The sequence below is a fragment of the Conger conger genome, chromosome 8, assembly GCF_963514075.1.
Source record: "Conger conger chromosome 8, fConCon1.1, whole genome shotgun sequence".
In the NCBI taxonomy this organism is placed as follows: Eukaryota; Metazoa; Chordata; class Actinopteri; order Anguilliformes; family Congridae; genus Conger; species Conger conger.
This window is the reverse complement of record NC_083767.1, coordinates 50,272,698-50,299,135: the sequence shown is the minus strand read 5'-3', so window position 1 is coordinate 50,299,135 and position 26,438 is coordinate 50,272,698. Positions and strand designations below refer to the sequence as shown.

Below are 26,438 nucleotides of genomic sequence, written 5' to 3'. Positions count from 1 at the left end.
AACAAGCTGTTAAGTTTTCTTCATCTTTTTTTCATCTTTTTGTGTCTAGATGGATTATTTAAGCCACATTATGTCAGAAATAGCTAAGCATCCATAAAGAATAACGAATAACAGTCTGATGTTCATGATGTGCTTATTACGATACATTGCATAAAAGAGGCGTTACATCCCAACAGTCCCCAATGTCTCAGTTACAAAATGCAAACAAAATTGCAACAAGCAAGACACAATGTTTATTATTATACTCAAGTATGGCAAACGCTACAATACTCCTGTACCACAACACTGCAGGACACCAGTATACACAAACCATCATACCTACAGAAGTAGGTTACAAGGGTGAACTAGTATAAGCGTATAATAGTATAAGTGGGCTGGCCAGAGCAGTAATGGAGGCTGCTAGCGAAAAGTATAAAAAGGTCTTCTACTTCTACTCTAACCAACCTTCATAAACTAGAAAGGGTGTGAAAAATAAAAAAAATAAAACACTGCCTGTCCTCCTGCAACCTGCAATATAAAACATACAAAAGCAACTATGCTAAGAAACAAAGAATAGCTAGCAATTGTAGCTCTCAATGCTAAGGAGAGAGGCCAATATATCAATTTGGCAATTGGCATCTCCAATCACAGTTACAGCAATTGTCTTCTCCAGCTCCATCTGGAGGCAGAAACTAAAAATACAGCCCCCAGAAAGACAACGGCAGGGAAAACAGCAGCATAACAGGTAACACAATCATTTAACTGATCTAATTAGTGAATTGGCAAGAATGAACAATTTGGTAGATAATGAAAAATTGTAAAACAAATAAAATGATAACAAGCCAAACCTGCATTGTGAACGAACTGAAAACAACCCAATAACCTATTGATTTACTACTAAATTTGATCAGTTTAAAAATGTTGCTACCGTTTTTCTGCACTTGTTTGCAATAAACTCGTTGCCACAGAGGGCCGCGTGTGCAGTTTCATTCCAATAAATTATCTAATGATGTCTTCATTAATTCAAATGACTCATTCTGCCATATTAATTTAACTCCGTTAACAAATAATATAAGAAAATAAAAAAACAAATAACACATTTCACTTTATATACATTATGTGCAAACCTACTGTCTAACGCCGTAACGGTATAATCAAGATCTGAGGCTGGAATGAAAACAAGCACCCAGACGGCCCTCCATAGTAGACTTTTAGCTGGCCTATACCACTGCATTGTGGCTGTTGCATAAAGACGTCAAATGCTCAGACGTTCATGGTTGTCAGTTGGCTTATGTAGCTATCCAAGTCTCAAAGTCTCCAAAAACGAAGTTCTCATTTGATTGATTTTTTTCTCGTTGTGCTGTACAGTATTGACAAGTATTTAGCCAGCTAGCAGAATTGTCAAATTACGTATGTAATTGGCTCGTGCGTGATTTCACACTGACACAACTACAACGACGAAGATAACTTGGTTAACGACGAAGATAACTTGGTTAACGACGTATCTACGGTTGACGTTATGTCATTTATTAACTTGTCCTTTGAATTTACCGGTCGTTTCCCACGTTGGTCACTAACTAAGTAGCATTTGTAATGCGGTTGTGTATCTCAGCAAATGTAAGGGCTAAGCTTGGCTTTCGACGACGGACTTGGACATCAAGCCTTTGAAATTCACAAGGCAACGGTCGGTAGTAGCTTAGGGTAACAGTCGCTTGGCTGAAAAGCAGCAACATCAGCTGACGTGCTAAGGTTGGCCATAAAAAATGAACTGGGTCGGGGGGTCACGGTAAGTTAACAAATAAATGAGCAAGTTAGCCTAATGGTTTTGCTGACTAGAAAAAAAAAGTGTTTACTGAAACAAATGCTGCACAGACTAGCTAACCGACTCAACAGACACAATATTAACAATTAATTTAACGTTATATAATTTCACTGACATCTTAGTTTTTCCACTGAGGTCAGCTAATATTACAAATTTGTATCGTTCACTTTCAGGAGCCGATGCATGCTCAAAAATGATGCAAGAAGACAAAGGGTAAAGCAAAACGTCATGAACTTTATGACGCCAGTTCGTCATGTTCAGTAGGCCGACTTGGTATTGATCGAAATATGTGATTTGATAGGTTCACACTAAACTATTAAATATTACTTTAACTCGTTTAAAAATGTACCTTATTATCCTACGTCTTGCAATGTCGGGAAGTGCTTGACATATTTATTTTCTTTTTGTCCAGGAGTTCTTTGAAAAGAAAAAGATGCAGAAAAAGATAGAACATTTAGGTTTAGCTGCAGATCCACAGGGGGTTGCTACTGGCAGTATAGACCTGATCACATTGTTTATTGTGAACCAGATTGCTGCAAAGAAGGAAAACAAAAGCAAGTATTCATATTTTTACACAAGGCATGGCATTGCATAATTTTATTGTTAGCATGAAAATTTTTATTTAAACCATTTCTATGTCAGTGCTGCAAAAGACATGTATTACTAGACATGTTAATAGATTAACAACCAGTCCTGTTTTTCAGATAGCCATAAAGTTACCCATTTGAGTCAGAGAAAAGGAGCCCGGTGGTCTATAAATGAGGACAGACTGGAATTGCCGATGAGCCCTTGTTCTCCTTCTCGTCTCTGTCTGATGGAAAGTCAGCCTCAGTACAGGTAAAACATGCTTTACTGGAACTTGTTAAACAGTCCTCTTATTTAACTTATAAAACAAGGGTGTTCTCAGATGGAGATGGAGTACTTGTGGAAGTATCCTGAAACTCCTGGCAGGATAATGTTAAATTAAAGTTTTGACAGGTTCTGTTTGCTTACCATGCATCTAATTAAACACATGCATTTGTGTAACTGAAGTACATGGGGCCTCTTTTGATTAGGTTTTTTAATATGGATTTTCCTTTTATTTCAACCCTGTAGTGTCCAGAGAAAAAGAAAGCATCATCTGTCTGAATTGCACAACAATAGACAGGTAAATGGAGTTCAGATTTACAAACAATTTTATTTCAATATTTAGAGGATTTGGAAGTAATTGCTTTTTATCTCACTGTTTTTAGTTTGTGTAATCCATACAGACATCCACTAGGTGGCATGAGAATAACTCATCCGTCAGATGAAATAGGTGAAACAGCCTCTGCAGACGTATAAATTGACATTAAGAACGTATTTTCCCTTATGTTATAAGGCCATTAAGCTTTACCATTATTTATAATTACATGGAGGAAATAGGTGTGGATAGAAAGGTTGGGTACTGGCTATTTACTGAGTTTTCTTGCAGGATTTCCTCATCTCTAGCCAACCATAACCACAAATACTTTTGTTTGTTGTTTCTTTTAGCAAGAGTTGTCCTTTAAGACAAATCACAACATTTTTTCATTACTGCCACCCACTGCAGTACATAATACTAACCTTGCTTTTTCAAAAAGGTACAAATATTGACAGTGCATTGATCATGCACTTTTTTTAGTCACACTCCTTTTGTGTTTACCAAGTTAAGCTAACTGTAGCCCTCTCTCATCTAATATACCTCCAGCTCTCACCAGTGTTAGAATCCAACTTCTCAGACTGCAGTGCTTCCGATTACCGGCATGTCGTCTCAGACACCTTCAGTCCCTTATCATCAGCCACGTCTGGCTCCCGGAGCGGCACCTTCCCTGTTGGGCAGAGAGGAGAGGTGCCCAAACCCTGACACACACAGCAAACAGGACCATTCACAGCGAAACTCTTTATGGCAGAGCTACAGAAAGCCTCCATTTCACAGTTCATGAGGCATTTTAATATTCATTCTGTGCTCTTCTCACTCTCAAATGGATGCTAATTAAAGGATTATGAAGTGGAATTCATTTAACAATTCATGTCTTTAACAAGATTCACATCTGCAAACCTGTTTGCCATTGTAGTTCAAACCTTTCAGTCAGCCGAGAGACGCCAGTCCATGGTCGGCAATGTCGCACGGGGCACACAAGGTCCGTTACCCTCCAGTGTCCAGAGTTCAGTTTGGTAGTACGGAATCCAGGTAAGTTTGGATTTACCAAAATCACACATAGTATGAATATACACTCAGTGAGCACTACATTGGGTATTTATTAACTTTTTTTTTTTTTGTTACTTATTGGTCTTCTGCTGCTGTTGCATATCCGCTTGACGCGTTGTGTGATCAGAGATGTTCTTCTGCATACCATTGTTGTAATGTGTGGTTAAGTGCGTTACTGACACCTTCCTGTCTGCTTTGACCAGTCTGGCTCGTTTCCACTGACCTCTCATATTAACATGCATTTTTGGCTGCAGAACAGCTGCTCACTGGATGTTTTTAGTTTTTCGCACCATTCTCTGCAAATTGTTGGGTGTGAAAATCCCAAATCATCAGCAGTTTCTGAGATATTCAAACCACCCTGTCTGGCACCAACAATAATTCTATGGTCAAAGTGACTTAGATCACATTTCTTCCTCATTCTAACACTTGGTCTGAAAAACAGCTGAACTTCTTGACCATGTCTGCATGCTTTTGCTGCCACATGATTGGCTGATTAAATATATGCATTAACAAGCTGGTGTACAGGTCTATCTAAAGTGCTCAATGAGTGTATATTCATGAAATATTACGCACACCAAACCCTATCTATTTATCCAACAGTTTCATTAGCACACAGAAGAGTAGAGGACATGCAACCACAGGGTGCTTTCTCAGACTCTCTAAAGATGAGGAGAATGATGAGGAGACAGCATTAATGGATTTTGACAGTGGCGAGTACAGCGGTCAAAGTAAGCATTAGCAACTTACTTATTTGACTTGAAAGCTTTGCTTTTGTTTTGTAGTACTCAAAAAGCACATTTTACTTACAGCAACCACATTTGACAACAGAAAAATAAGAATCAGTTTTCAAGAAGAAACACAGAATTCTATGCCATTTGGGTGAGTGCCATGCCTGTTGATTTCTCCTTGTACTATAGGAAGGAAATTAAAAAGGAAAATGATAGCTTTTTTCATTGTATTTTTGATAGTGGTAATATTTAATATTTTAAGGCATCCAAAGGAATTCCAGACGAGGCACCAGGAAGCTGATTTTCTGTCTCAGGTACAACATTGCCACAATTTATTTATTCATACATTCAGTTGTGAAAAGGGATCAATTACTGTAAGATTTCTTGCTATTGCTAGACGCTAAATTGACAAGGACTTTGGTGATTTGGATTTGGATCTGAGGTTGCAAATGGAGACATCGTTTTTCCTTTAGTTTACATAAAGTAGATCATGGAACCTGTCCAGTTAAGTCAGTTTTATTCGTATCGAGTTTCTTACAGAAAACTGTCACACAGACACTTTACAAGAGAAAGAGAAAGACAAAAACCAGGCCTGAACCCAAAAATAGCAAACATGTGGTGAAAAACTGCCCAGTAATGAGAGAGACTCTCAAAAGGTGGCAAGAAAAAAAACTGCATGCATGTTTCTTCCATATAATTTGGTCTTCTTACAGAGTATGCCGTGAGACAGTTTCAGTTATTTATTTGGACTGTGTTCAGAATGTCTGAATGTTTTGTCCTTTGATAACACAGCCTGTGGATTCAGCAGCATGTGGTGGGCATGGCCAGGGCTCTGTGAAGAGCTGTGGATCTGTGTGCTCCTCTCCCTGTGACGGTCTCTTTAGCTCTGGCTCTGACAGTGTGAGTGCTGCCCTGATACAGCTCTGATAGTATTTATCAGTCATAGTGTATGTGCTGCTCTGGGTCTGATCAAACATCATTTAGCTTCTTTTCCTCTGGTGGGGTACGGTCTAGGGAACTTTAAAGGCCTCGCCTTGGTGAGGCTACAGATAAGCGCAAGGACAAACAAATAACAAATACCTTGAAGCTGGGCCCTCTGGCACAGACGCAATACTCCTCATTGCATTCTAATCACTCCAGCTACAGGCACTGCTGGACAATTCAGGCCAGGCCTTTTCTGCCTTTCAAATTGCAATGACATTATGGACACTGAAACACATTTATAACCAACACTTCACTAACCATGGCCCACTATGCATCTGGCAGGTGGGGAGCAGAGGGGGTGAGAGGGATCAATTTGTGCCCTCTCTTCTCCAGCCTGTGACGTCACACAGGGCAGCCTGGACAGGGCAGGAGAACCGGCCTTTCAAAACCAGAGAAACCGGGACGCAAACCGACAGCCGGAACGCAATCTCTCTGCGTCACACTTCTGACGCTTCCACACAGTGCAGTCCGAGGTGGGAGGGTGAATTCTCCACTTCTCCCAGCGCTGGGCTCCGATATTACTCTTGCTCGGTTTCACACCAGAAACACAACCGAGCCACCAGGGGGCAGCGCGTTTCAGCCGATGAGCTCCTGGAAATGGATTCACATGCAGGAACACCAGACAGGCTCAGAGAGGAGGAGCTTCTTCCCCAGAGTAAATCCGGAGTAGCAGCTCAGCAGAGCCCAAGGAATGCTTTAACAGGACAGCTACTCTCAGGAGGACCAAGCTACTGGCCCAAGACCATGCCTGAGAATTGGAGACTCAGCACTCCAGCCATCAACCATATCTACTTGAACAAAACTCAAGGTAAACACTGGCATTGCCAGTCTTCAAATATTATCAGTGGAATGCTATTCCTAACAGCATTCAGTACATAATTTCAGTACAGTACATTTGTTTTTTGTGTTCAGCATCAGTGCAGTCTATGCCTTTAGAATTTATGCCTTGGAGCAGCACTGCAAACACCAGTGGATTTCAGGCTGCCTAGAAGGAAGCACAATTCTGTAACAAGCATGCATACTCACAAACACATCAATTAATTGTCGCCCAGTTGTCTGGCCATACCGATTTGCCCCTTGCTAAAGTCACTCAGGTCTTTACGCCTGCTCATTTCTCCTGCATCCAACACATCGACTACGACAACCAACTGTTCGCTAATCGTCTAATATATCCCAGCCCTTGACATGCGCCATTGTTATGAGATAATCAATGTTATTCACTTCATCTGTGAGTGGTCATAAGGCTTTGGCTCATCAGAAGTTGTGGACACAGTAACTTTGGTGCTGATAGGTTTGTGCCTGTAGTTTGTCTGTGCCATTAAGCCCCAGTGAAAGGGATGCTTCTGACATGAATTCCGTCATTCTGATTTGCTCCCATAAGTGAGGGAAGAGCTAAGGAAGGAACAAACAAATGGAGGACAGAGGCAGGTGAAACAGGTGGAGAATTTTGACCACCTGAAACCGGACCCTGCGGAAGACATGTCAAGAGGAGAAGGAGAAGACCTCACAACTGAGAGCATCTTGAAGAACAAGGACTCAGACGAGACCGCAACAATGCAGGAAATTGCAGATATTCTGTTAATGATGAAACAAAAAAACAAGTTTTAGGGGAAAAACTTTTACAGTCTATGCAAGCATGTGTGTGTGTCTCTGAATGTCACTGTATGCTTGTTTGTGCTTGTTTTCTGCCTGTCTTAAGTGCATACTGCGTGTGTACAGTAGTACAGTAAATTAGACATGAAATGATTTGCATCCTTTTGATTCAACATTTATTAAAGCACTGAAGATTATTAGTGCTTATTTTGACCATTTACATATTCAAGGGGTCAAATTTCATGAATATATGTAGTTTTATATAAAGATGAATCCTAGGAAAACATGTACTGCAACAATAATTCAATTTACTATACAGCACTGATATGTATGTATATGTGCATATATATATACACACATACACTTAATCACTAGATTGTCATAAACTGTACAAACAATATTATTTCATTATAGCAGTTGTTTTACATAGGAAAATTGTTCCATCACAAACGTACAGGACATCTCTGTAATAAAACTAAGGACAACACTGGGTTGTAATGGTCTGAGATGCTTCCCTTTATCAAAGTGCATTCATAAAGTCACAATACATTTACAACTGTCAAACACGAGAAGGCTTTGTTACATGGCTGCATGGCATTTTAAATATATTTAATTTAAAACCCTTCTGCCAAAATGTACTTCATATTTTCAAATTAAATTTAGAAAAAAATATTTCCAGTAAAATAATTTAGTTAGTAAAGCATATCCAACCCCACATTGTTTGAATCAGCTTCATCATTAACCTCTAATTTGAGAACCACCAACTACTTCTTATGCCGGAAAAGGTCCATGAAAATAAGATTTTCTCCACCAAAGCTACATTAATTTCGACCTGAAATACAGTGCAGTGACACAAATTTTGTTTTTGGTTTGGGGGAACAATGAAAACTATAGAACGGTTGCAATTCCTACACAGCTCACCCGACAGTCTGCATTTTAATGTATTGTTCATATTTTCATTTAAAATACAATGTGCTGGATTACAGAGCCAAAACAAAAATGGTGTCACTGTACAAATACTTACGGATGGCACTGTATATATTAAAAACTGCGTTTTACTGTCTGCCAATTTACTGTACATTATGAGCAGACAATGGCAGTGTTTTCTCCCCCTGAAGGAACTCAAGATTCTGCAAGACTGTGATTACAGGCCACAAAATAGCATAGCAACACAGGCTTGTACAGATACTTATGTGAGAAGTCTGTGTCACATTATAATGAACATTTTCATCTAGGTCCTCTTGTGTTATTGACCCATTACAAAGAGGTATCTAATCAGTAAACTTTGTGAAGTATACCTGTCTACCAAGATGTTAAAAGGTACAGTAATTCACAAAGATCTCATCTGATTACCACATGAAAATAACATTTACAGTACGGTACATATTCAACACGTAACACACCAGCATTCCACTCAGCCACTTGAAGGACAATTAGGCAAACTGATTTGTACCCAAGGCTATGAAGGAAGACAGAAATAAAAACATGACCTAAATCAAAAGGAAAAAACAGTAACCGCATATTATTTCATTCACACCGTGTGTGTGATCAGTAAACATAATTGCAACAATCAATCAAATCAATAAATACACCATATACAAAAATATCTTCTTGGTCTGCAGAGCATTGCTCCAACAAAATCACATCTTCCCAGTTAGGCACAACAGTTCAACTATTGTAACTGAAAAAAGAAAATGGGAGTTAAAAACCAAAAGTGCCAAGGAAAGTAAATCTACTGCAGTATAAGGATGAAAGAAAATCACCTTAGATGTTCATTATACAAGTTACCATGAAATCAGCCAATGAAACATAGAATGAGAACTGACTAGCTACTGGTACTTTCATACTTACAGATATATATGCAATTCCACACTCTGGCTCCAAGACTCTCTTTCGCAACTGGCCCAACTCGATACGAGGCTAGAAAATTAAACACTTGCTCATTTTCTGACAACTGTTAATTTATTTTTGCCCCAAGAATAGCACTGCAGGCGTCTAACTTTGTGTAATAAGTAAAAGCAAGGTTTTTTTGTTATGCTTTCCCACACTACTGTGTATCCATTATTAGTGAATGGCAGTAACTACAGGATTGCCCAATAATAAAAAAGAACACTTGCTTAAAATGATGACTCAAAGTTACAGTAAGAACCAAGTTGATTTTGGAAAGAATGAATAGCGGCTACCGAATAACTGATTTACAAAAAAAGAAAATTTAGAAAAAGTAAAAAAATAAATAAAATGGAAATGAATAGAGGACAACTTACCATGGCAATATGAGTATGCTAGCCAGCCATCCCACCACCAAAATAATAGCAAGTAAATGGCAATTCTGAGATGCTACTACTAAGTACACAGTGAACAAAATAATTGTTCAGATGACATATTCCAGAGAATGCAGATATTTTATCACCTGAAAATGACATCTTTGCCATTATTACTTAATGTGTAGTTTAATTCATTGTCTGCCATTAAATTCCTGTTATGTGCTCTTACCAGGACTATCTAATTCTAATTGTGCAAGGTGCACATAATGAAGTCAGGAAAAATCAATTTTACTATTAATTGAGGAATTTAAACAATCATATTAGATGTTAAGGTCATAACGGAATTTATTCAAACATCTTGTGTGCTGCAGACACCTAGCACACCTCATCCCCCAACTCTCTGGAATATGAATGAAATGACCCATTGATAAGACAGGCCAAAAACAAAGGATGAAGACCACCAATCTATGGCTTCCCATTCTCCCAGAATGCCTTTGTGCCAGGAGCGGTGAGCAGAGAGTGCGGCCTGACCAGCTACTCCACGTCGGAAGCATCATTGTCGGACAGGTGATAGTTGCTTCCTTTTACCCGAATGTACTCGATCTGCCGTCCCTCGTCCGAGTCAGAAGCTCCACACGTGCACAGGCGGCTGTCAAACAGTGCTTCGATCTCTTCCAGCCGACGGCCTTTGGTCTCCGGCAGGCAGCCATAGACGAAGAAGAATCCCAGAAAAGCCAGGCAGGAGTACATGAAGAATGCCCCTGGAGGAATGACAGGGAAGCCCCATCAGCCAAAACAGGCAATTATGCACTACCACTTGAATGTACATAAAATACACCGAGCTTTGGAACTTAAGTTACAATACAGTTGCACACGATTATTCTTTATACAACTCACGTTGAAATTCAGGCATTCTTAAGGACGCAAAGTTGCATTTGTGCAAGCTGATACAGTGGTGACACAGGTGACACAGGATAGAGTGGTGTCACTGGTGAACGTGCCATGCATAAGTTACCATAGTAGGTGAGATACTGGGCCACGTGGAGGAAGGTGAGTGACACAAGGACATTAAAGGTCCAGTTGACCCCAGAGGAACAGGCATTGCCTGTGCTCCGAGCCCACAGAGGGTAGATTTCCGAGTTGACCGTCCAGGGCATGGGACCCATTCCTGAAAGAAGAGACACCACTGATATCAAACCGGACCCAAAATGGACCAGGGCTGGTTATGAAATTTTCAGGACGTGTATTGCAAATACTAGAGCTCTGGTTGAGAATTATTATTCCAGGTAGAAACAGCTAGTGTTTGGTGTGTTTGCAATTTCTCTGAAGGGCAGAAGTGCGGATTACAGCAAGTACTGGACATTGCATGGTTGGAATCCTACTTGTAACACAAAATGGATCCTTGATAAGGACACTGGCAAAAATAATTAAGGATGATGATGATCATCATTATCTTACCAGGGGCGAAGGCAGCCAGGTAGAGGATGAGACCTAAGAGGACGATCCAGGAGTAGGAGGTGGGACAGTAGTTGTAGGCCCAGTAAGTTCCATCTATCATCTGACTGGTGTTTGAACATCTGAAAAGGCCCACAGCACAACAGAAGAGAATATTCACAAACATTCACAAACCCATGGACAAGCAAACGGTTTTATGTTGGAAATCAATTGGTATCAGAATACCTGACATCTTGTACTCATGATGTACACTGGCTTCAGAAAGTATTCAGACCCCTTCATGTTTTGCACATTTTATTGTGTTATCTAGGTGATGGGAAGTGCCTGGTGTTCGCCAGACATAGTGCTTGGAGTTCTGCCCAGAGAGTTGAATTTCTCATCATACCAGATAATCTTTTTCCTCATGCTCTCAAGTCTTCTTTAAGTGCCGTTTCAAACATCTTCCATTTTACAATTATTGAGGCCACTGTACTCCTGGGAACACCCAAAGTTTTAGAAATTTTTGTTTTATGCCCTTGCCTTGATCTATACCTCACCACAATTTCAACAGAGTGTCTTGTACTTCATGGCTTTGATTTTTGTACTGATTTTTGCGGTGTGAATTATTGTGGGACCTTATATACTCTACACAGGTGTGTGCCTTTCTAAACTATGTCTCATGAATTCAGTTTGCCACGGGTGGACTCCAATCAAATTCTTGACACATCTCAAGGATAATTAAAGCAAACAGGATGCATCTGACAACAATTTGGAGCGCCAAAGCAAAGGGTCTGAACACTTATGTTCTATACTTAAATTAGCAAGAATTTCTAAAAACATGTTTTCAATTTGTCTTTATGGGTTATTGAGTGTAGATTAGTCAAAAATAGGAATTTTATCAATTTAAAATTAAATCAGGCAAAAAGTGTGCAAAAAGTGAAGGAGTTTGAATTCTTTCTGAAGCCACTATATTTATTTTTTGACAATGAGTCAGTCTTCCTGTCCCGTCATATGTATGTTTGTAATGTTGTGCTGTAGCTTCTGTGTCTGAGCGTGTTTGCAAGGTTGTTCAGTGATGTGTGTCTGTAATGTTGCTGGGTGACGGTCTGTCTGTGACTGATGATGTAATTGTTTATTGGAGTATTTCTAGTCTTTGTACCATGTCAGTGTTTACCTTTGTGTTGAAAGATGCAAGGGCTGACGATTGAGGATGAAGCAGATAAGAGACAGTGAGAAATGTCTGTTCAGGGGCTTCATGTCACATCGAGTGGAGTGAGAGAGAGATGACAGGTGTAGCAGAGGGGATAGACAGAACAGATTCAACGAGAGACTGCTGAGAAAAGAGTACAGTAGAAAAGAGAAAGATGGAAAAATGAATGAGAAGGATAGAGATGAGGGGGAGGACAGATGAGTACAGGGGAGAAGAGACGGACAGGAATAATCTGTGTACTGCTGTATCTCCTGCCGCTACCTTAACCCCCTGTCCTGACCTGTCACCCCGCTGCCTGCCCCCACCAACCCCAACTCTCACAAACTTCCCTACCCTCAGCCTCCCTCTTCCCATACTCCTGTTCACCAGCTCTCACCTGCCCCACGCTGCTTGCCCTGTAGAGGCCTGATTGGCAGGAACGCAGGAAGAGTCAAACAAAGAGGTGCCGTTGTCACGGTAGCAGAACCCACAGGCAGGGTCCAGCATGCAGGAATCACAGGACCTGGGGGACAGGAGACAGAGTTCACTCTGCCATATACCAACCACCTTCTGCCACAGAGGGGAACGTTCATCATCTCATAATGACACCTTTCCCATTTAAAAAACAATTTGGTAAAGCAGAAATTATCTAAATGACTGACCCACCAGCAACATGATATCAAATATGCAGTCCCCGGTAGAGTTTTTGTAGCAGAGTATAAGTTGTGGGTTACAACACTCTGATGATTGAGAAGGGCCTTTTGACTGACTAGCAAACTCGTCTGGTTGGGCTGGACTCAGAAGAATGTTTTCAGACAGTAAATAACTGCAAGGAGCAAGATCACTGAGGACACACCTATACTGCATTACAGGTTACTGCTGTCACCCAGGAGTTTAAATTACATTCACATTATCTAAAGGCATTCAGAGCTCCTGTCCCTCTGAGTGCTCTCTAGAGGCTGGAGTGTCTAATGGAAACTCAATCCTGCCAGGGCTCCGCCTCCCACAGCTTCTGATTGGACTGGTGGCTGAACAATATGCTGGGGGTCAATATCTCAGTGAATACACTAATGCTGCTGTTCCCTTGAAGGTACAAAACCAAAACTAATTCTGTGATATTTCCTGCCATATTCATCGATTATATATGCTGACTTGCAGGCTGTGCAAGTCACCCAACATAAGGCCATGTGTCAAGCAAATAAACAATAAAATACCCAGGTAAGACTTTTAGACTAAAGTTTTTGTTTGTTTTTTGTTTATGTTACTACATACTACATAACTGCCTTTCAGAATATCTGGCCCAGGTCATGTGAACATGCTTTTATTTTATCGCTATTTCTTTACATTCTTTAGGATGGGGGGGGTTTCGACGTTCTCACCCATATCCCACGCAGGTCGTGTTGGGTGTGGGGTTACTGGGGTGGAAAGTGACGGGTGGAGCGTGCTGGGAGGTCATAAGGAACCCAATGGCCAGAAGAGTCAAACTCAAACAGGTTCCTGAGGAAGTCAAACATAAAGCAAATACATAGTGAACAATCATTGAATCAAAATTGACAATCCCTTTAAACCACTATACACTCAGTACACCAGCTTGTTAATGCAAATATTTAATCAGCCAATCATGTGGCAGCAACTAAATGCTTAAAAACATGCAGACATGATCAAGAGGTTCAACTGTTTTTCAGACCAAATGTCAGAATGGGGAAGAAATTATGATCTTAAGTGACTTTGAACGTGGAATGATTGTTGGTGCCAGAAAAGGTGGTTTGAGTATCTCAGAAACTGCTGATCTCCTGGGATTTTCTCTGGGAAGTCTCTATGGTTTGCAAAATCCCTCTGAGTGGATAGACGACAGCAGCAGAAAACTTAATGAGTCTAAAAAATAAGTGTAATAAATACCTAATAAAGTGCTTACTGAGTGTAAATTGTGTACCTCATCGTGTACTCAGTGGATGTACGGGACGTGCTGAAATTTCACATCCTCACCAATGATGCTGCCCAGCGTCAGCCTCCTGCGGCCCACCCGCTCCACCAGCCACACCCCCAGCAGCGTGAACAGGAAGTTGGTGAAGGCTGTGCCCGCCGCCAGCCAGATGGCCAGCTTGTCGTCCCGCACCCCTGACATCTGCAGGATGGTGGCGCTGTAGTACCTACAGAGCAGCCGGAGTGTGAGAAACAGACCACAGTCCTTATTCTCATTACGGCCAGCAACGGTGGAACCTTTCAATGAATTAATGATGGCAATATTGGGACAAAAGCATCAGTGTCTATGCAGTCTGACTGATTGCCGAGATTAGTTTGTCAATATCAGTTGCAAATGTGTCTGCTCATGTGACTAACAGAGCTGTCCTTTAGTGTTACTTACTCCTTACTGCCAGAAGATTCTTTCTACCTCTACTTCAATCTCTCATTCTCGTTGGCTCATTCCAAACATTTATCTTGTCTTGTCGTTCCTCAAAGGACATGGAAACAAATCACCATCTTTAAGAACCCTTTAAATCCATTTTCATCTTTAGAACCCATTAAATGGAGCTAGGAGGCTTCAGAAGCATTCTTGACCAAGGAAACACAAGTGCATCCTTTGCATAAGTATTATTTGCAGAACATGTGACATATAAAGGATCAACCAGTGGATCCACTTCTTCCCATCTGCCATGTCTTCAAACTGACACTCAAAAGAGCAAGGACATTCCATTTGCCTAATACGATTTTCCGTGATTCCTTTGTCTCCACGTCCTTTCCTCGTTTCCTTCCCTTGCCTCCTCTGATGGGTAGAGCTTGGGTCCAGGAAAGGAGGCAAGGAAAGTAAAAGAGGAAGTAAAAATAAGAGATTGGAAAGAGTCCACTGTGCCTCACTTCTCCATCACAATTAGACCTCTCACATCACGACCAGCCAATAACACACTGGCAGAGCAATCACCTGGGCAACCACAAGAGCTCCCTCCCTCCTCCACAGCACTATGGTAACTGAAGTGCCACCTTTTTGCTGAAAGCACGGCCAAGATGATGACCACACACCCTCGTGCCTTCCATGGCTCTGCCCTCTACATTAGCGCTTGTGTCAGTGAGTGGGGAACTACAGCCCTGACCATCTCATTCCTGTATCGATCATGACCCAAGAGCACAGTCATCGACTATGAGCACAGTCACTGTCGACTAGCTCCATTGATTGGTCCCAACCCGCCTGCACATCCACAACACTGACCTCAGATTATCAGTTATTATATAGGTGCTAAAAGTCCATTCTGTAAGATTGTCTCCTGACTGAGCGGGCGGAATAACACTCCAACCTGAAAAGATGAAAACGGGAAGATAAGAGAGCCTTCATTAAGAGGTGCCGTGAACCCCCTCCTGCTGACCGCAGGGGATCTGTACTCTGCTCAGACAGCCTGTTTCTGCTCAGGGTTTTTTTCCTTCAAAACTAGATGGCAAACTGTAAAGTCACCAAATCTTCCATCATACATATACAAATCTCCAAATAGTATAGTGAGAATTAAAACATCATGTCAAGTTGTAGTGCACTAAAGCCATCCAGTTGGTGGACACGTGTGAATGTTTTATTGGTGAGGCATCCAAAACTATTACAGAAAGTTTTTTAAGTTTAAGTTTTTTTCTCAAATAAGGACTCAAGGTCAAAACAGTAAGAAACCTTGCTGAATCAGGAACTCCTCAGTAACACTTCAAAAGTGGGATAATCACTTCCAATAGGAGCACATTTTAGTGAGACATAATGTAATTATGTTTTCACTGTGGGTGGGAAAGCACAATGTTCTTTCAGAATCATGAAAGCAGCACACTAGAAGTAGGCAGAAGATGGAAATTTGTGATTTAAATATGAGGGAAAAATAAACACCTCTTACGTCCTTTAATGATAGACAGGGGGCCAATGTCACCTGCTACTGTGCGATAGGTGGGAGTGCATTTGAAGACTACAATTTGCCCAGAAATGAGTCACATTAGGAGCTGGCAACAGCTGCAAAGGTACTTAAAATATCCCTGGTAAAAAGCCCATAATAAGCAGAATTGCCCAAATAATCCAATGTGGTATATTTGACAAGAAATGATCACATAAAAGTATAAAAACTGTACAATGCATTGCAAAAGCCATGGTTGAACTCAACAAGCACCATCTGCGTGGGTGTGTATTTTTAAAAGACAACTTGACCACGATATAAGAAAGCAGGATTAAACCATAGGAGTGTTACAACACAGTTTGCCGGAGAGTTGAGCAGAACTGTGGAGCTTTGTTCTTTTATTCCTGCTGGAGCAGCATGCTCCTGCCTACACAGAGCTGTGCGGTTTTAAGAACAGCGGGTCCACAGTTCGCTGTAGCTTCCCCACTGCGACTCCTTTCTGCCAGAAAAAGAGGCTGATTAAGTGTCCTGCCCTGATAAAACAACAGCACTCATCGATGAGCTTGTGTTCACTTCGTTCATACAAAAAGCGGCAGAATACTCCCATACAGGGTGATCTCCTGCCGTCTGCTGTGACACTGCTGTGGTAACCAGGGAAACCAGAGGCAGGTCACTGCACTTTTGATGGTATAATGACAGTTATGTGAAGTGTCTTTTAGAAGTAGACAACACTTACTTATTATACTTATATAATACTGACCATTGTATGCATGCGTGTTGGGGGCAGGGGGGGTTCACAAAGACATTCCCATTCAGACATTACCAGGCATGGGGAGTTCCTGCCTTAATCAACACTTGACACCCAGACAAGACGACACGTCAGGTGAATCATTCCTGCACAAAAGCCCAAGCGGTAAACAGCGTCCTGGAGTGCAGATGGCTGTGTAAAAGGACAACAGCGTAATGGAGCTGTGTGCTACCACGGTGTGTCCCCCAGCAGCACGGAGAGGAAGCGTCTCGCTAAGGCCCTCACTACGGCTGTGTATCAGTGAGTTCTCACCACGAGGGAATCCTGGGGTATGGAGCTTTCATTGGACATGCTCTCACCATGGCAACTGCTTCAGATACGATGCACCTAGACAGAGGTCAGGACCCTACATAGACATGCTTCATTAGACTCTTCTCTAGATCCAAGGGCTACACAACCCTCCTTAGTCATTTTCACTCTTGTGTGCTTGATCATTTTATCCACCCTTTCCATATGACCAGTTCACCTCTGTTACAGAGAATGATTACTCAAAATGACTGAGCCCTCAATACATAATATATGATGCATATATGCTGCTGCATATTGTAACTGATATTGCTACATAATGTTGAATATTATACAGCACTGCTGACAGAGGCTCAAAACTATTTATATATACTATACTACATGACAAATAAAGTCTATCCTAGAGGGAAACATCACCATTATTGCTATATTTTAATATCAGAAACTTATCAAAAATGAATGGATACAACTTCACACAGATTTCATAATAAAGAAAGTGAAATATTTAGACTGTGTGTGATGTGATTCCTTGCGAAACACTCTGTATGGACATTCTGTAGAAGTATCAGGGAGGAATAACAGCAGTGAGCAGCAGCTGTATGTATGTAAACTGCCCTCGACTCTCTTAAAATGGAAACATGGTGCCAAGAGGTCAAGCTGCTCTAGGGTACAGAGCATTCACACCTTCTCTTCAACATGAGATGACAGCACAGACTATACTGCAGAGATGGTGGAAAGATAGAGGGAATAAGAAGGAAATTAATATGGTAATGAAGAGGGTGGCTGCTGAGGGAGGGAAAGAAATAAAGTAAAGAAAAGTTTCAATTTAAAAAAATCACCTGTGAGCTAAATAGAGCTAGCATGTGGGTGAAATGTAGAGGGAAAGTGGAGGAGGTATTATTCCAAAAGTGGTTTGTGAATGACAGCACAATGTGTAGACAGTTCTATAGACTGTGCATTTGAGGAAGACAAAGAAGGGAGAGACAGGCAGAGAAGGGTGGAGGTGAGACTACTTTACTGTCGACAACTTTCTACGTATCTTGTTATGCTGCAGTAGCCCAGTCATCCCACAGGAAGTCCAGTCATCCCACAGAAACCAGCAGAAGCATGCAGTCTGCCTACCCTTTTCACACCGACTCTCACCACACACATTCACATTGGAGCCCCTATGGCTAGGGAACTTCAAGACCGGCTGGATGGATGGGCGGCCTCACACCCTTAAACCAGCCAAATGTACATTTGGTAACAATCATGCACTTTACATAAGTAAGTATAGATGTCTGTAATTGCATGGAGGAGCTTTGCTTTTTACCGATGAGCCCTTCATGTAATAAAAAAGCCAGAGTTAAGTGAGCAGGTGAAAAAAGCTTTGATTTTGATTGCTTAGGCTTTTTGCATAAATTATCTCAGCTTGGAGTACAGCTGTCATCACTTATCTCTGGCACACACAAAGAGAAATGTCTAGTAACTCCCATTCAATGTGTCACCCAATCACTGCCATTAAACTTTAGAAACAAAGGCTCTAATCATTTTAACACTGCCTCAAAGTTTCTTGGTCGTGATAGCAATATTCAGAGGTTTTGCCTCAAGTGTAGGGGCTATCCAATCAACGTAGCAGTCTATTACAGCAGCATTACAGCCAATACATCTCCTCTTTATAAACGGCAAGCAGAGCTACTCAAGGAATCACTTCAGTAGTATTCCAAGTCCTTAGTATGACTAAGCTAAGGACCAGGCAGAGACAGGGTGGCGGATGTACACACAGAAAGTGAAAATGTCAATAATCACACATCGTCATCTCATGTCACAGCAACCCACAAAACAATCACAGAAATGATTGAGGCATTTTATCTCTATAAAATTAGACCAGAGTGCGTGAACACATACTGCGTGCGTATTTGAAAGAAGCTCTTGCAGAGTATGAGTGTGCCACTGGACTGAGACCACACAGGGTGTGCAGTGAGTGGGGTTACATCAATGTCAAAAGTCAATTTAACTACAGATCCAGGCATTGGCACAGGAAAAACAAAAAATCCCAATTAGCGAATGCAAAATAATTCCTGGGATCCAAATACCTGTTATGCCCTAAATTTGTCCCTACTGATGGGATGAATCACTTTTGCCATTTGATGTTTTTCCTATATGTTAAGTTGTTTTGGATAAGTTCTCAGCCCTGGTCTGTTTGATCACATCTCATCAGGCGACAGTTCTATTTGAGGACTGGCGGACACACTGCTGTGGGGGCAGGTGCAGCAGTGCTCCCTGATGCGGTAAGGAAGGCTCCTCTGCATCCTGTTAGGTGCCCTCTTGCGAAGCGCTGACCCACGATGTGGTAAAGAGCACAGCTGTTGTGTGCAGCACTGGCATGGATACAGGAGTCCCTTTCGGTCTCCACCTTGACATCCATCTGGTGCAAAAAACATCTTTCTTTTCACTCATGTTACTGGCCAAGTAGTTTATGGTCTGTTCCTGTTGTGCTCAGTTTTACCACCTTCTCAGAGGTGTTCTCTGATAATCATTTACCAGACTGCAGTTGAATCAGTAAAAATAATGGAAGCAAGAGGCAGAGGGATATGCCACACACACACACACACACACACACACACAGCATTCTGCATCAGGTCCAGCCGGTCTGATCACGTCCCAGAGTTGTGTCTGTCTCTCCTGCTGCTGTAATGATTTCTGTCTCACAGTGGGACAGGCATCTAATCACTCTCATCAGACAGGAAATCAATCACCCCCAACAGTGCAGAAACAATGCTGGACCAGTGCTTTCACCATCTAAAAACCGTCCATCTGAATTACCTAAAATGAAAGAGAGAGGGCGAGAGAGAGAAAGAGAGAGAGGGAGAGAGAGAGGGTGGGGGAGAGAGTGATGGAGAGAAAGGGTGGGGGGGAGAGAGTGATGGAGAGAGAAAGAGAGAGGGAGAGAGAGGGGGTGGGGGTGAGAGAGTGATGAGGGAGAGGGAGAGAGAGAGGGTGGGGGGAGAGAGAGAGTGATGAGAGAGAGGGAGAGGGGGGGAGAGAGAGAGAGGGTGGGGGGTGGGAGAGAGTTGCAACTTTATTTTCCTCCTGATTTTGATTAGATCTATGGTGGACAACAACCACAGAGATTAGGCAGTGGGGAGAGAGAGACGTCTGTGTGAAATGGAGGGAATGATATTAACTGCCAGGAAAGCTGCATACTACATCCAATACAAAGGATCATTCAAATAGTCTGGCTCCATTCAGAGCAGTCATTTTACACACAAATATATGAAACACCCTACTGTAAGATGAGATGCCACACCACAGTTCTGTGTACTAGCCAACAGAGATTTGTAAGTGAAAGTTTTGAGGTTGAGACACAGCACAGTGTGAAAATACCACTGTAATTCATAACATTACATTGGGCGTTGTGTTCTTTCATTTCATAAACTCACTTGAACCAATTATGCATAATCAGGTATGTTCTAAGAAACCACCTATGTGACATATGTGAACCACCACTCCCAGTATCCCACCCACAGATGCAGAACCTGTCTCCAGTACTTATATATCTCAGTGGTCAACTACAGACATGCTGCGGCCACTACAATATTTTTGCACTAAAATTTGGCGGGCCAATCAGATTAATGTGCAAGAAAATAAATATTCCTTCCACAGATGGTGTGTCATATAGACTCTGTTAAAGAGACTACCATGGGTGTTGAAAAAAAGCACAATAACCATAATTTAGCAAATTTGCTTTACAAAAGAACACCTTCCATGGGAGAGTTAAAGTGCTTTGCTGAGAATACTAACGGCAATGTTCCAATTTCACTGTCAAAAATTACAGGCTTTAGCTCCACCAGCACCGCGAATATCCATATTAGCACAGCACATATGAAAATAAATGTCATTTTTTTTAAATGAGTTCTTAATCTTGTTAAAAGAACTTGCATGAAACTTGTGGTGTTGTATTGCGGTCTCGCATTTGTTAAAAGATGTATTTTAAACAAGCACTATAAAATCGGGGAAAGAGATGCAGCACTTCTAGAAGGTTAATCGAATGCGGACAAAAAGCTGGGCTTGGGAAGAGCAGCTTGCAGGTTCCTGATTAGAGCCAATATTACCATTGACATACAAATCTCATGGTCTGGACATTCCATATGGCATGCTCATTTCCCTCACAGTGCTAAGCTTCTTAATGTTCATTGGAAAAAATCCAAAGTTATTGTTTTCTGCTAAAAGAAGAACAAAACCCAGTTGAAGTTTGGCTGCGGCCCAGCAGATAATACCCAGCTATCCCCCTGCTCCACACATTACTCAGGGCGTTCCATGTGTGGTGCGACCACCCTTCACCAATTTCCACGAGCAGAGACGGCTCTCAAACCCACCTCTCACACTCCCTGAATGTCATATGCTAGCCAGCTGGCTTTGACCTTTGCACACTTATCAATTGCATTGTCAGGGAAAATAAAACTTATTAGAATTTTAAATATGAACTGTCCTTGATTTTGACACTATAGAACACTAACACAAACAAAGAGCTCACTTCACTACCAATGTCAATGCTTTCTTGTCTACAGAGCTCAAAGTGGTTCATCACAGATACTGACAAACAAATGTTTTCTTTCTGATGTGTAGTGCAGCACAGACAGAGACAACAGTGCTCACCCAGTTCTCATCTGGCCCTGGCTCAAAAGCTTGATGTACATTATTGTGTATTCCCTAGCAAAGCCAGCTTCAAGAATCACAATGAATCACAGGACTGTAAAGCACACCCACTATTAGAAAGCTTGAGTCATACAGTGTTCACTTCTCCAGGTTGGCACACTATTACAATATATGGGGAGGACAAATCCCTATTTCCATCACTGCCCCATGCTACCTGACTATTCACTAAATAAGATTTTGCGCACTACACTGACACGGTCAGGTCCGTCAGACTAATGCCACAGCATCATGAGATGGATAGTGTGGTATTGTATTCCAGGGTTTGGGGGTCATTATACTGAAAGTCCTGCTTCAAACCTGCTGAATCATCAAAACCAGGTTTCTTAAAAATAGATACGTGTGACTGCAGTAGTTTCTAAAGACAAAGGGACAAAACCAGAGGTAAGTGACATGTTAACAAAATGAGAGATGTTGGAGAGATGGTGCAGGAGCAGGGTTGAGCAGACAGGTGGAGGAACTAGATTTTCTGATGATTTCAGTGATTTTTGTATGGTTGCCAAGCAACAGCACGCATTGAAAGATTATTGTTGACAATACTTTGAGTTCCAGTGGCTGGGGGTAAATTAAGAGGAAAAGCATCAGACTGAAGAGATATGGCAATCTCTGAAAATAGTATATTAAAGAAGAAAGTTTTATAATGGGATTTTAGGGTGATTTAGAAGTCTGAGATGTGGCTTGTGCAGTGTATCCCTGAAATGTATGAACATTTTTCTAACAAAAACATAGCAGGCAGAATTGACCTTTTCTGTGAATGTGTTTAACATAGAAATAGAAAAAAGATTTGAGTGCATAGAGAGAAAAAACAGCCGATAATGAGTCCTTTTAACACTATAGACTTCAATACTCTCATTCCTGAAGATCATCTCTATGTGGGCGAGATGTGTGGTGAATCTATAGCACTGCCAACTCTCAACCCAGAGATAAATCTCACAGTGCAGTTGGGGGTTTGACACCCCACCAAGACACTTTCTGCACTGCAGTCCCATCTCAATCTGAAACCCTCTTTGCTTTTCCTTTCTGAATAAAGTACAAAAAAACAAAGAAGGTAGACTGCCCACTCTCCTTCAGGAAAATGCAGTATATTTTAATTATTTACACCCTAATTTGGGGAAATTCACAGGTTATCCATTTACATTGCTTAATGTTCCCTAAGGTAATTCAGGTTACACAGTGACTTTTGCCTAGGGTACAGCAGAGATTCACCTGAGATTTGAACCTTTAATCTGAAACCATATGGCAATAAGCACTGTTTATTAATCAGTTCTGTAACACAACTCCTAGTACAATCTCTGTTTAAAGGCTGAGCACTCTCCTCTTCAATCTGCTGACCCCCCAGCCTCCCAAGTGTCCCATAATGTCCTGGGGTGACTAAAACATGAATCAGCACGGTGGCTTTTCTGACCTTTATATTCCGCAACTGCCCTGACCTTGATGTGTCCTTCAACCCTTTATCCATTTAGGTGCTTTATGCCCTGAATAATGATCACCTGTAAGACAAGAGGTGTGTCAGAGCTTTGATCCTATTCTAGTTTCTGTGATCCCTCTACACTTCCTACCACCTGTGGATATTCAGTGTTCCTGCTTCAGATCCATCATGTCCTGGCAAACACTACACAGTGCATGTACACATATAAGCAAACACACACACATTGGAGGAGTGGTTAGTTCTCTGAAACACCAATCACTTACAATTTAAATTGTATTTGCAGGAAAAGTCTATGAGAAAGCACACCCACGGAACCCAGTAATGATCTCCTTCAGGCACCACAATGGCAGCTCAGATGAAAGAATCGGGACAGCCTGAGAGGACCAGTACGTACATGACAGTGTTGATCCCGGACAGCTGCTGGAACATCTGTAATCCACAGCCCACGATGAGCGCGCGGCGAGCAGGGGCATAGGTCAGTATGCGCCAGATCACTGGGCCAGCTGCAGGCACATCAACAAGAATAACAATGATAATATGTATCAGTATTTCACACCAGAATAAAAGCATTTTATTATTTTTCTTAGAATTAATAAATCTATTACAAATTGCAATCCTTTATTTATTTCTTCCCAAGAAAAGAGGTAACTAATATTGTATCATTACTTTATTGCTGTACTGTGGATTGGGGGTATCACACTGATATCATCGCAGGTCCAACCAATAACACACAGCTTTGCTAGAGCTGCCACTTCGCTAATGTAGCTCACCCGTGACCACATCCTCATTACTGACAAACAGCTTGATGGTTATATAAACAATCATAGCACACCTGAGTGCCTTCGAAGGACGCAAGAAAAAAAACGAAAAAAAATGTAACTGTAACAGGCTGTATCTGGCAATATTTTTAGTTACCATTCACCCACAATGCCAATGGCTATTTTTTTTTACTTCATACGGTTGTATATATCGATGTTTATGTGTATTTATTCTTGTTATAGTTGGGGTTCTCGTTGGTAATTTCCTTTAGTTTTTTCAATTTCTTTGCTGGCTAACAGTAGCACTGACTAGCCTGGAAACACTTCTCACGGAACCGCTAGCTGTGAGGCATAAAACATGTGCTGCTGTGGTGTTAGCTTTTGGCTAACAAACTAATTATTTCAGTTGGAAAGCGGCATCGGAATTCAGTGGACCCAGTGCCGCTTAAGAGAGAAATGAGACTGGATAAAAATGTCCAAATATGAAACGAAATCTAAAATCACACACTGTGACAGCAATGATTAGGTGAAAAGGCCATTGAGAAATCATGCTTTGATCCGAAAATCCATATATGAGCAACGGTTTTGCTTTGGTTTACGTCAGACTTCCAAGGACAATGGAGCGGAAGAGATTAAGCCCACTTACAAGCTTTCAGATGTTCTGTGGCAATAGGCATATCCATGATACTCAACATAACTTAGCATACATAATATATACACGTAATGCATAACACGTACAGTATTCTGAATTATATATATATATATATATCCAATAGGTCAATGTTAATTATAGTGAAGTATCAATTTCAGATGAGATACTGTCTTGAACTGCATTGGCCATATTTTTCATCTTGAGTTTGCCCTGAATGAGACTAGTTTCTGTTGCCCTTTACACAAGGTATTATACATCTGCCTCCAGAATAAGTCAGCAGCCCGGACGCATGGACTTTCACCTCTTCATGTCTCTGTAATGTAATGTTCTGGCGCCATGAACCATAAACCAAAATATTGCAGTAACGCACATTTTTAAAATCATCTCACAAAAGGACAAAGTATAGTCATGGCAATATACTTTATGGAGGAAAAGCTTTTGTTTTTACTGAGATGGTAAGCTCAGAGCTAAGGACAGTCAGTAATAAAAAAGGTGTCATCTCTCATAAACATCTGCAAAAAAAAGGAGTAATACAACTTGTTTGCAGGAAGGCTACCCACCGACAGTAGGCAACATAACTCCAGGATGACACCTGCAATAACTGTGAGCATGCATAAGAACAGAGAAGACTGCCGGGATATAAAGAAGGATCCGTACCCAGATTACTTCTAAAGGACAAAGCCAAAATAAGGAGAGATGCAGCACTGAAATCTCAGAAACACACCTTTAATAAAACAGGGCAACGCCTTGACATCTGGGATGGCTTCCTCAGAATCAACACAAGATCAAAAATGTCAGTCACCCTGTTTTACTTATGGTGTTCTGGGCTTTGAGTGCTCAACTCTCCTTATTTCAGGTTAGCCCCTGTGACGCAATCCAGCGAAGGATTCTTCTATATGCCTCTTGGAATGTTCTCGCTGTGAAGCACTTATTTTGTCCTCTTTTTATGATTTGGGCTGGAATGTGTTTGGGATTATTTTTACAATGTTGGGGCGCTGTGTGTTCAAAGTGCCTGTTGGGCCCAGGGCTCTGTGGCATGCCTGAGAGTGGTTGACCATCTGAAGCTGACAGAGAACATGTAGCCTTCAAGTAATAAACACAGAGCACCACCAACCCAACCAACCACTCTAGCCTTAAAGAGGATGCAGAGATGTTATACAGGCCTATACTGTATTATTTCAAGATTTCTAATACTCACCACAGAAATGACACACAACCCTTACCATCTGTTCATCATCTATTCTAGAGTTTACTTATATTCTGTGAGTGTACATATATCACTGACCATGTGTATACCTTTATTAGGTATTCATTAGACTTCATTAGATGTTTTACTTATTCTTCTGCTGCTGTAACCTATCCACTTAGAGGTTTGATGCGTTGTGTGTTCAGAGAGGCTATTCTGCATACCACTGTTATAATGCCTGGTTAACTGCATTACTGTCAACTTCCTGTCAGCTTTGACCAGTCTGGCCTTTCTCCTCTGACCTCTCTCATCAACAACGCGTTTTTGCCCACAAAACTGCCCACAAAACTACTTAGATCACATTTCTTCCCCATTCTGCCACTTGGTCTGAAAAACAGCTAAACCTGCTGACCATGTCTGCATGCTCTAATGTATTTAATTGCTGCCACATGATTGGCTAATTAAGTATGTGCATTAACAAGCTGGTGTACAGGTCTACCTAATAAAGTGCTCAGTGAGTGCATATAAACCGACTCATTTGGCGAACCACATTAAAAGCATGAGGCAGGAGAAAATAAGATCAAGCAGAATTAGGTCAGGCCTTGAGA

General features: G+C 41.4%; 2 protein-coding genes and 1 long non-coding RNA gene across 9 annotated transcripts in view; 2 read left to right on the top strand and 1 right to left on the bottom strand.

Annotated features, from left to right (window-relative positions):
- The first annotated feature begins 1,229 nt into the window (after nucleotides 1-1,229).
- LOC133135416 (uncharacterized) lies at nucleotides 1,230-2,349 on the top strand. The gene is made up of 3 exons (XR_009709388.1): nucleotides 1,230-1,765; nucleotides 1,975-2,014; nucleotides 2,214-2,349. It is a non-coding gene; the product is annotated as an uncharacterized LOC133135416 (long non-coding RNA).
- A 184-nt stretch (nucleotides 2,350-2,533) lies between these two features.
- LOC133135847 (uncharacterized) lies at nucleotides 2,534-8,030 on the top strand. Of its 2 annotated transcripts, none has more exons than XM_061253151.1 (10): nucleotides 2,534-2,638; nucleotides 2,897-2,948; nucleotides 3,510-3,650; nucleotides 3,877-3,992; nucleotides 4,611-4,738; nucleotides 4,820-4,889; nucleotides 5,001-5,052; nucleotides 5,531-5,638; nucleotides 6,056-6,530; nucleotides 7,104-8,030. In XM_061253151.1, the coding sequence occupies exons 1-10, from the start codon at nucleotides 2,583-2,585 to the stop codon at nucleotides 7,328-7,330; spliced, it is 1,425 nt and encodes a 474-aa protein (XP_061109135.1). In that variant the 5' UTR covers nucleotides 2,534-2,582; the 3' UTR covers nucleotides 7,331-8,030. The 2 variants fall into 2 exon arrangements, with proteins under 2 accessions (XP_061109135.1, XP_061109134.1); XM_061253150.1 differs by having other exon boundaries at nucleotides 6,005-6,530.
- LOC133135846 (proton myo-inositol cotransporter-like) overlaps nucleotides 7,475-26,438 on the bottom strand; it is a 46,826-nt gene continuing 27,862 nt past the window's right edge. For 3 of the 6 annotated variants that reach the window (XM_061253146.1, XM_061253147.1, XM_061253145.1), the window contains 8 exons: nucleotides 23,629-23,737; nucleotides 14,189-14,352; nucleotides 13,582-13,699; nucleotides 12,600-12,725; nucleotides 11,038-11,156; nucleotides 10,595-10,747; nucleotides 10,168-10,340; nucleotides 7,475-9,235 (listed from right to left, as the gene is read on the bottom strand). In XM_061253146.1, the coding sequence (XP_061109130.1) occupies nucleotides 9,080-9,235; nucleotides 10,168-10,340; nucleotides 10,595-10,747; nucleotides 11,038-11,156; nucleotides 12,600-12,725; nucleotides 13,582-13,699; nucleotides 14,189-14,352; nucleotides 23,629-23,737 (1,118 nt within the window). In that variant the 3' untranslated portion in view covers nucleotides 7,475-9,079. Of the gene's footprint in view, nucleotides 10,341-10,594; nucleotides 10,748-10,961; nucleotides 11,157-12,599; nucleotides 12,726-13,581; nucleotides 13,700-14,188; nucleotides 14,353-23,628; nucleotides 23,738-26,438 lie in introns of all 6 variants that reach the window. The other 3 variants (XM_061253148.1, XM_061253149.1, XR_009709448.1) reach the window with 3 other exon arrangements.

Coding starts and splice junctions, on each gene's coding strand:
- LOC133135847 (XM_061253150.1), top strand. CDS start 2,583: ATGAGCCCTTGTTCTCCTTCTCGTCTCTGTCTGATGGAAAGTCAGCCT. Junction 3,993..4,610: donor TTTGGTAGTACGGAATCCAG/GTAAGTTTGGAT, acceptor TTTATCCAACAG/TTTCATTAGCACACAGAAGA. Junction 4,739..4,819: donor TGGCGAGTACAGCGGTCAAA/GTAAGCATTAGC, acceptor TTTTACTTACAG/CAACCACATTTGACAACAGA.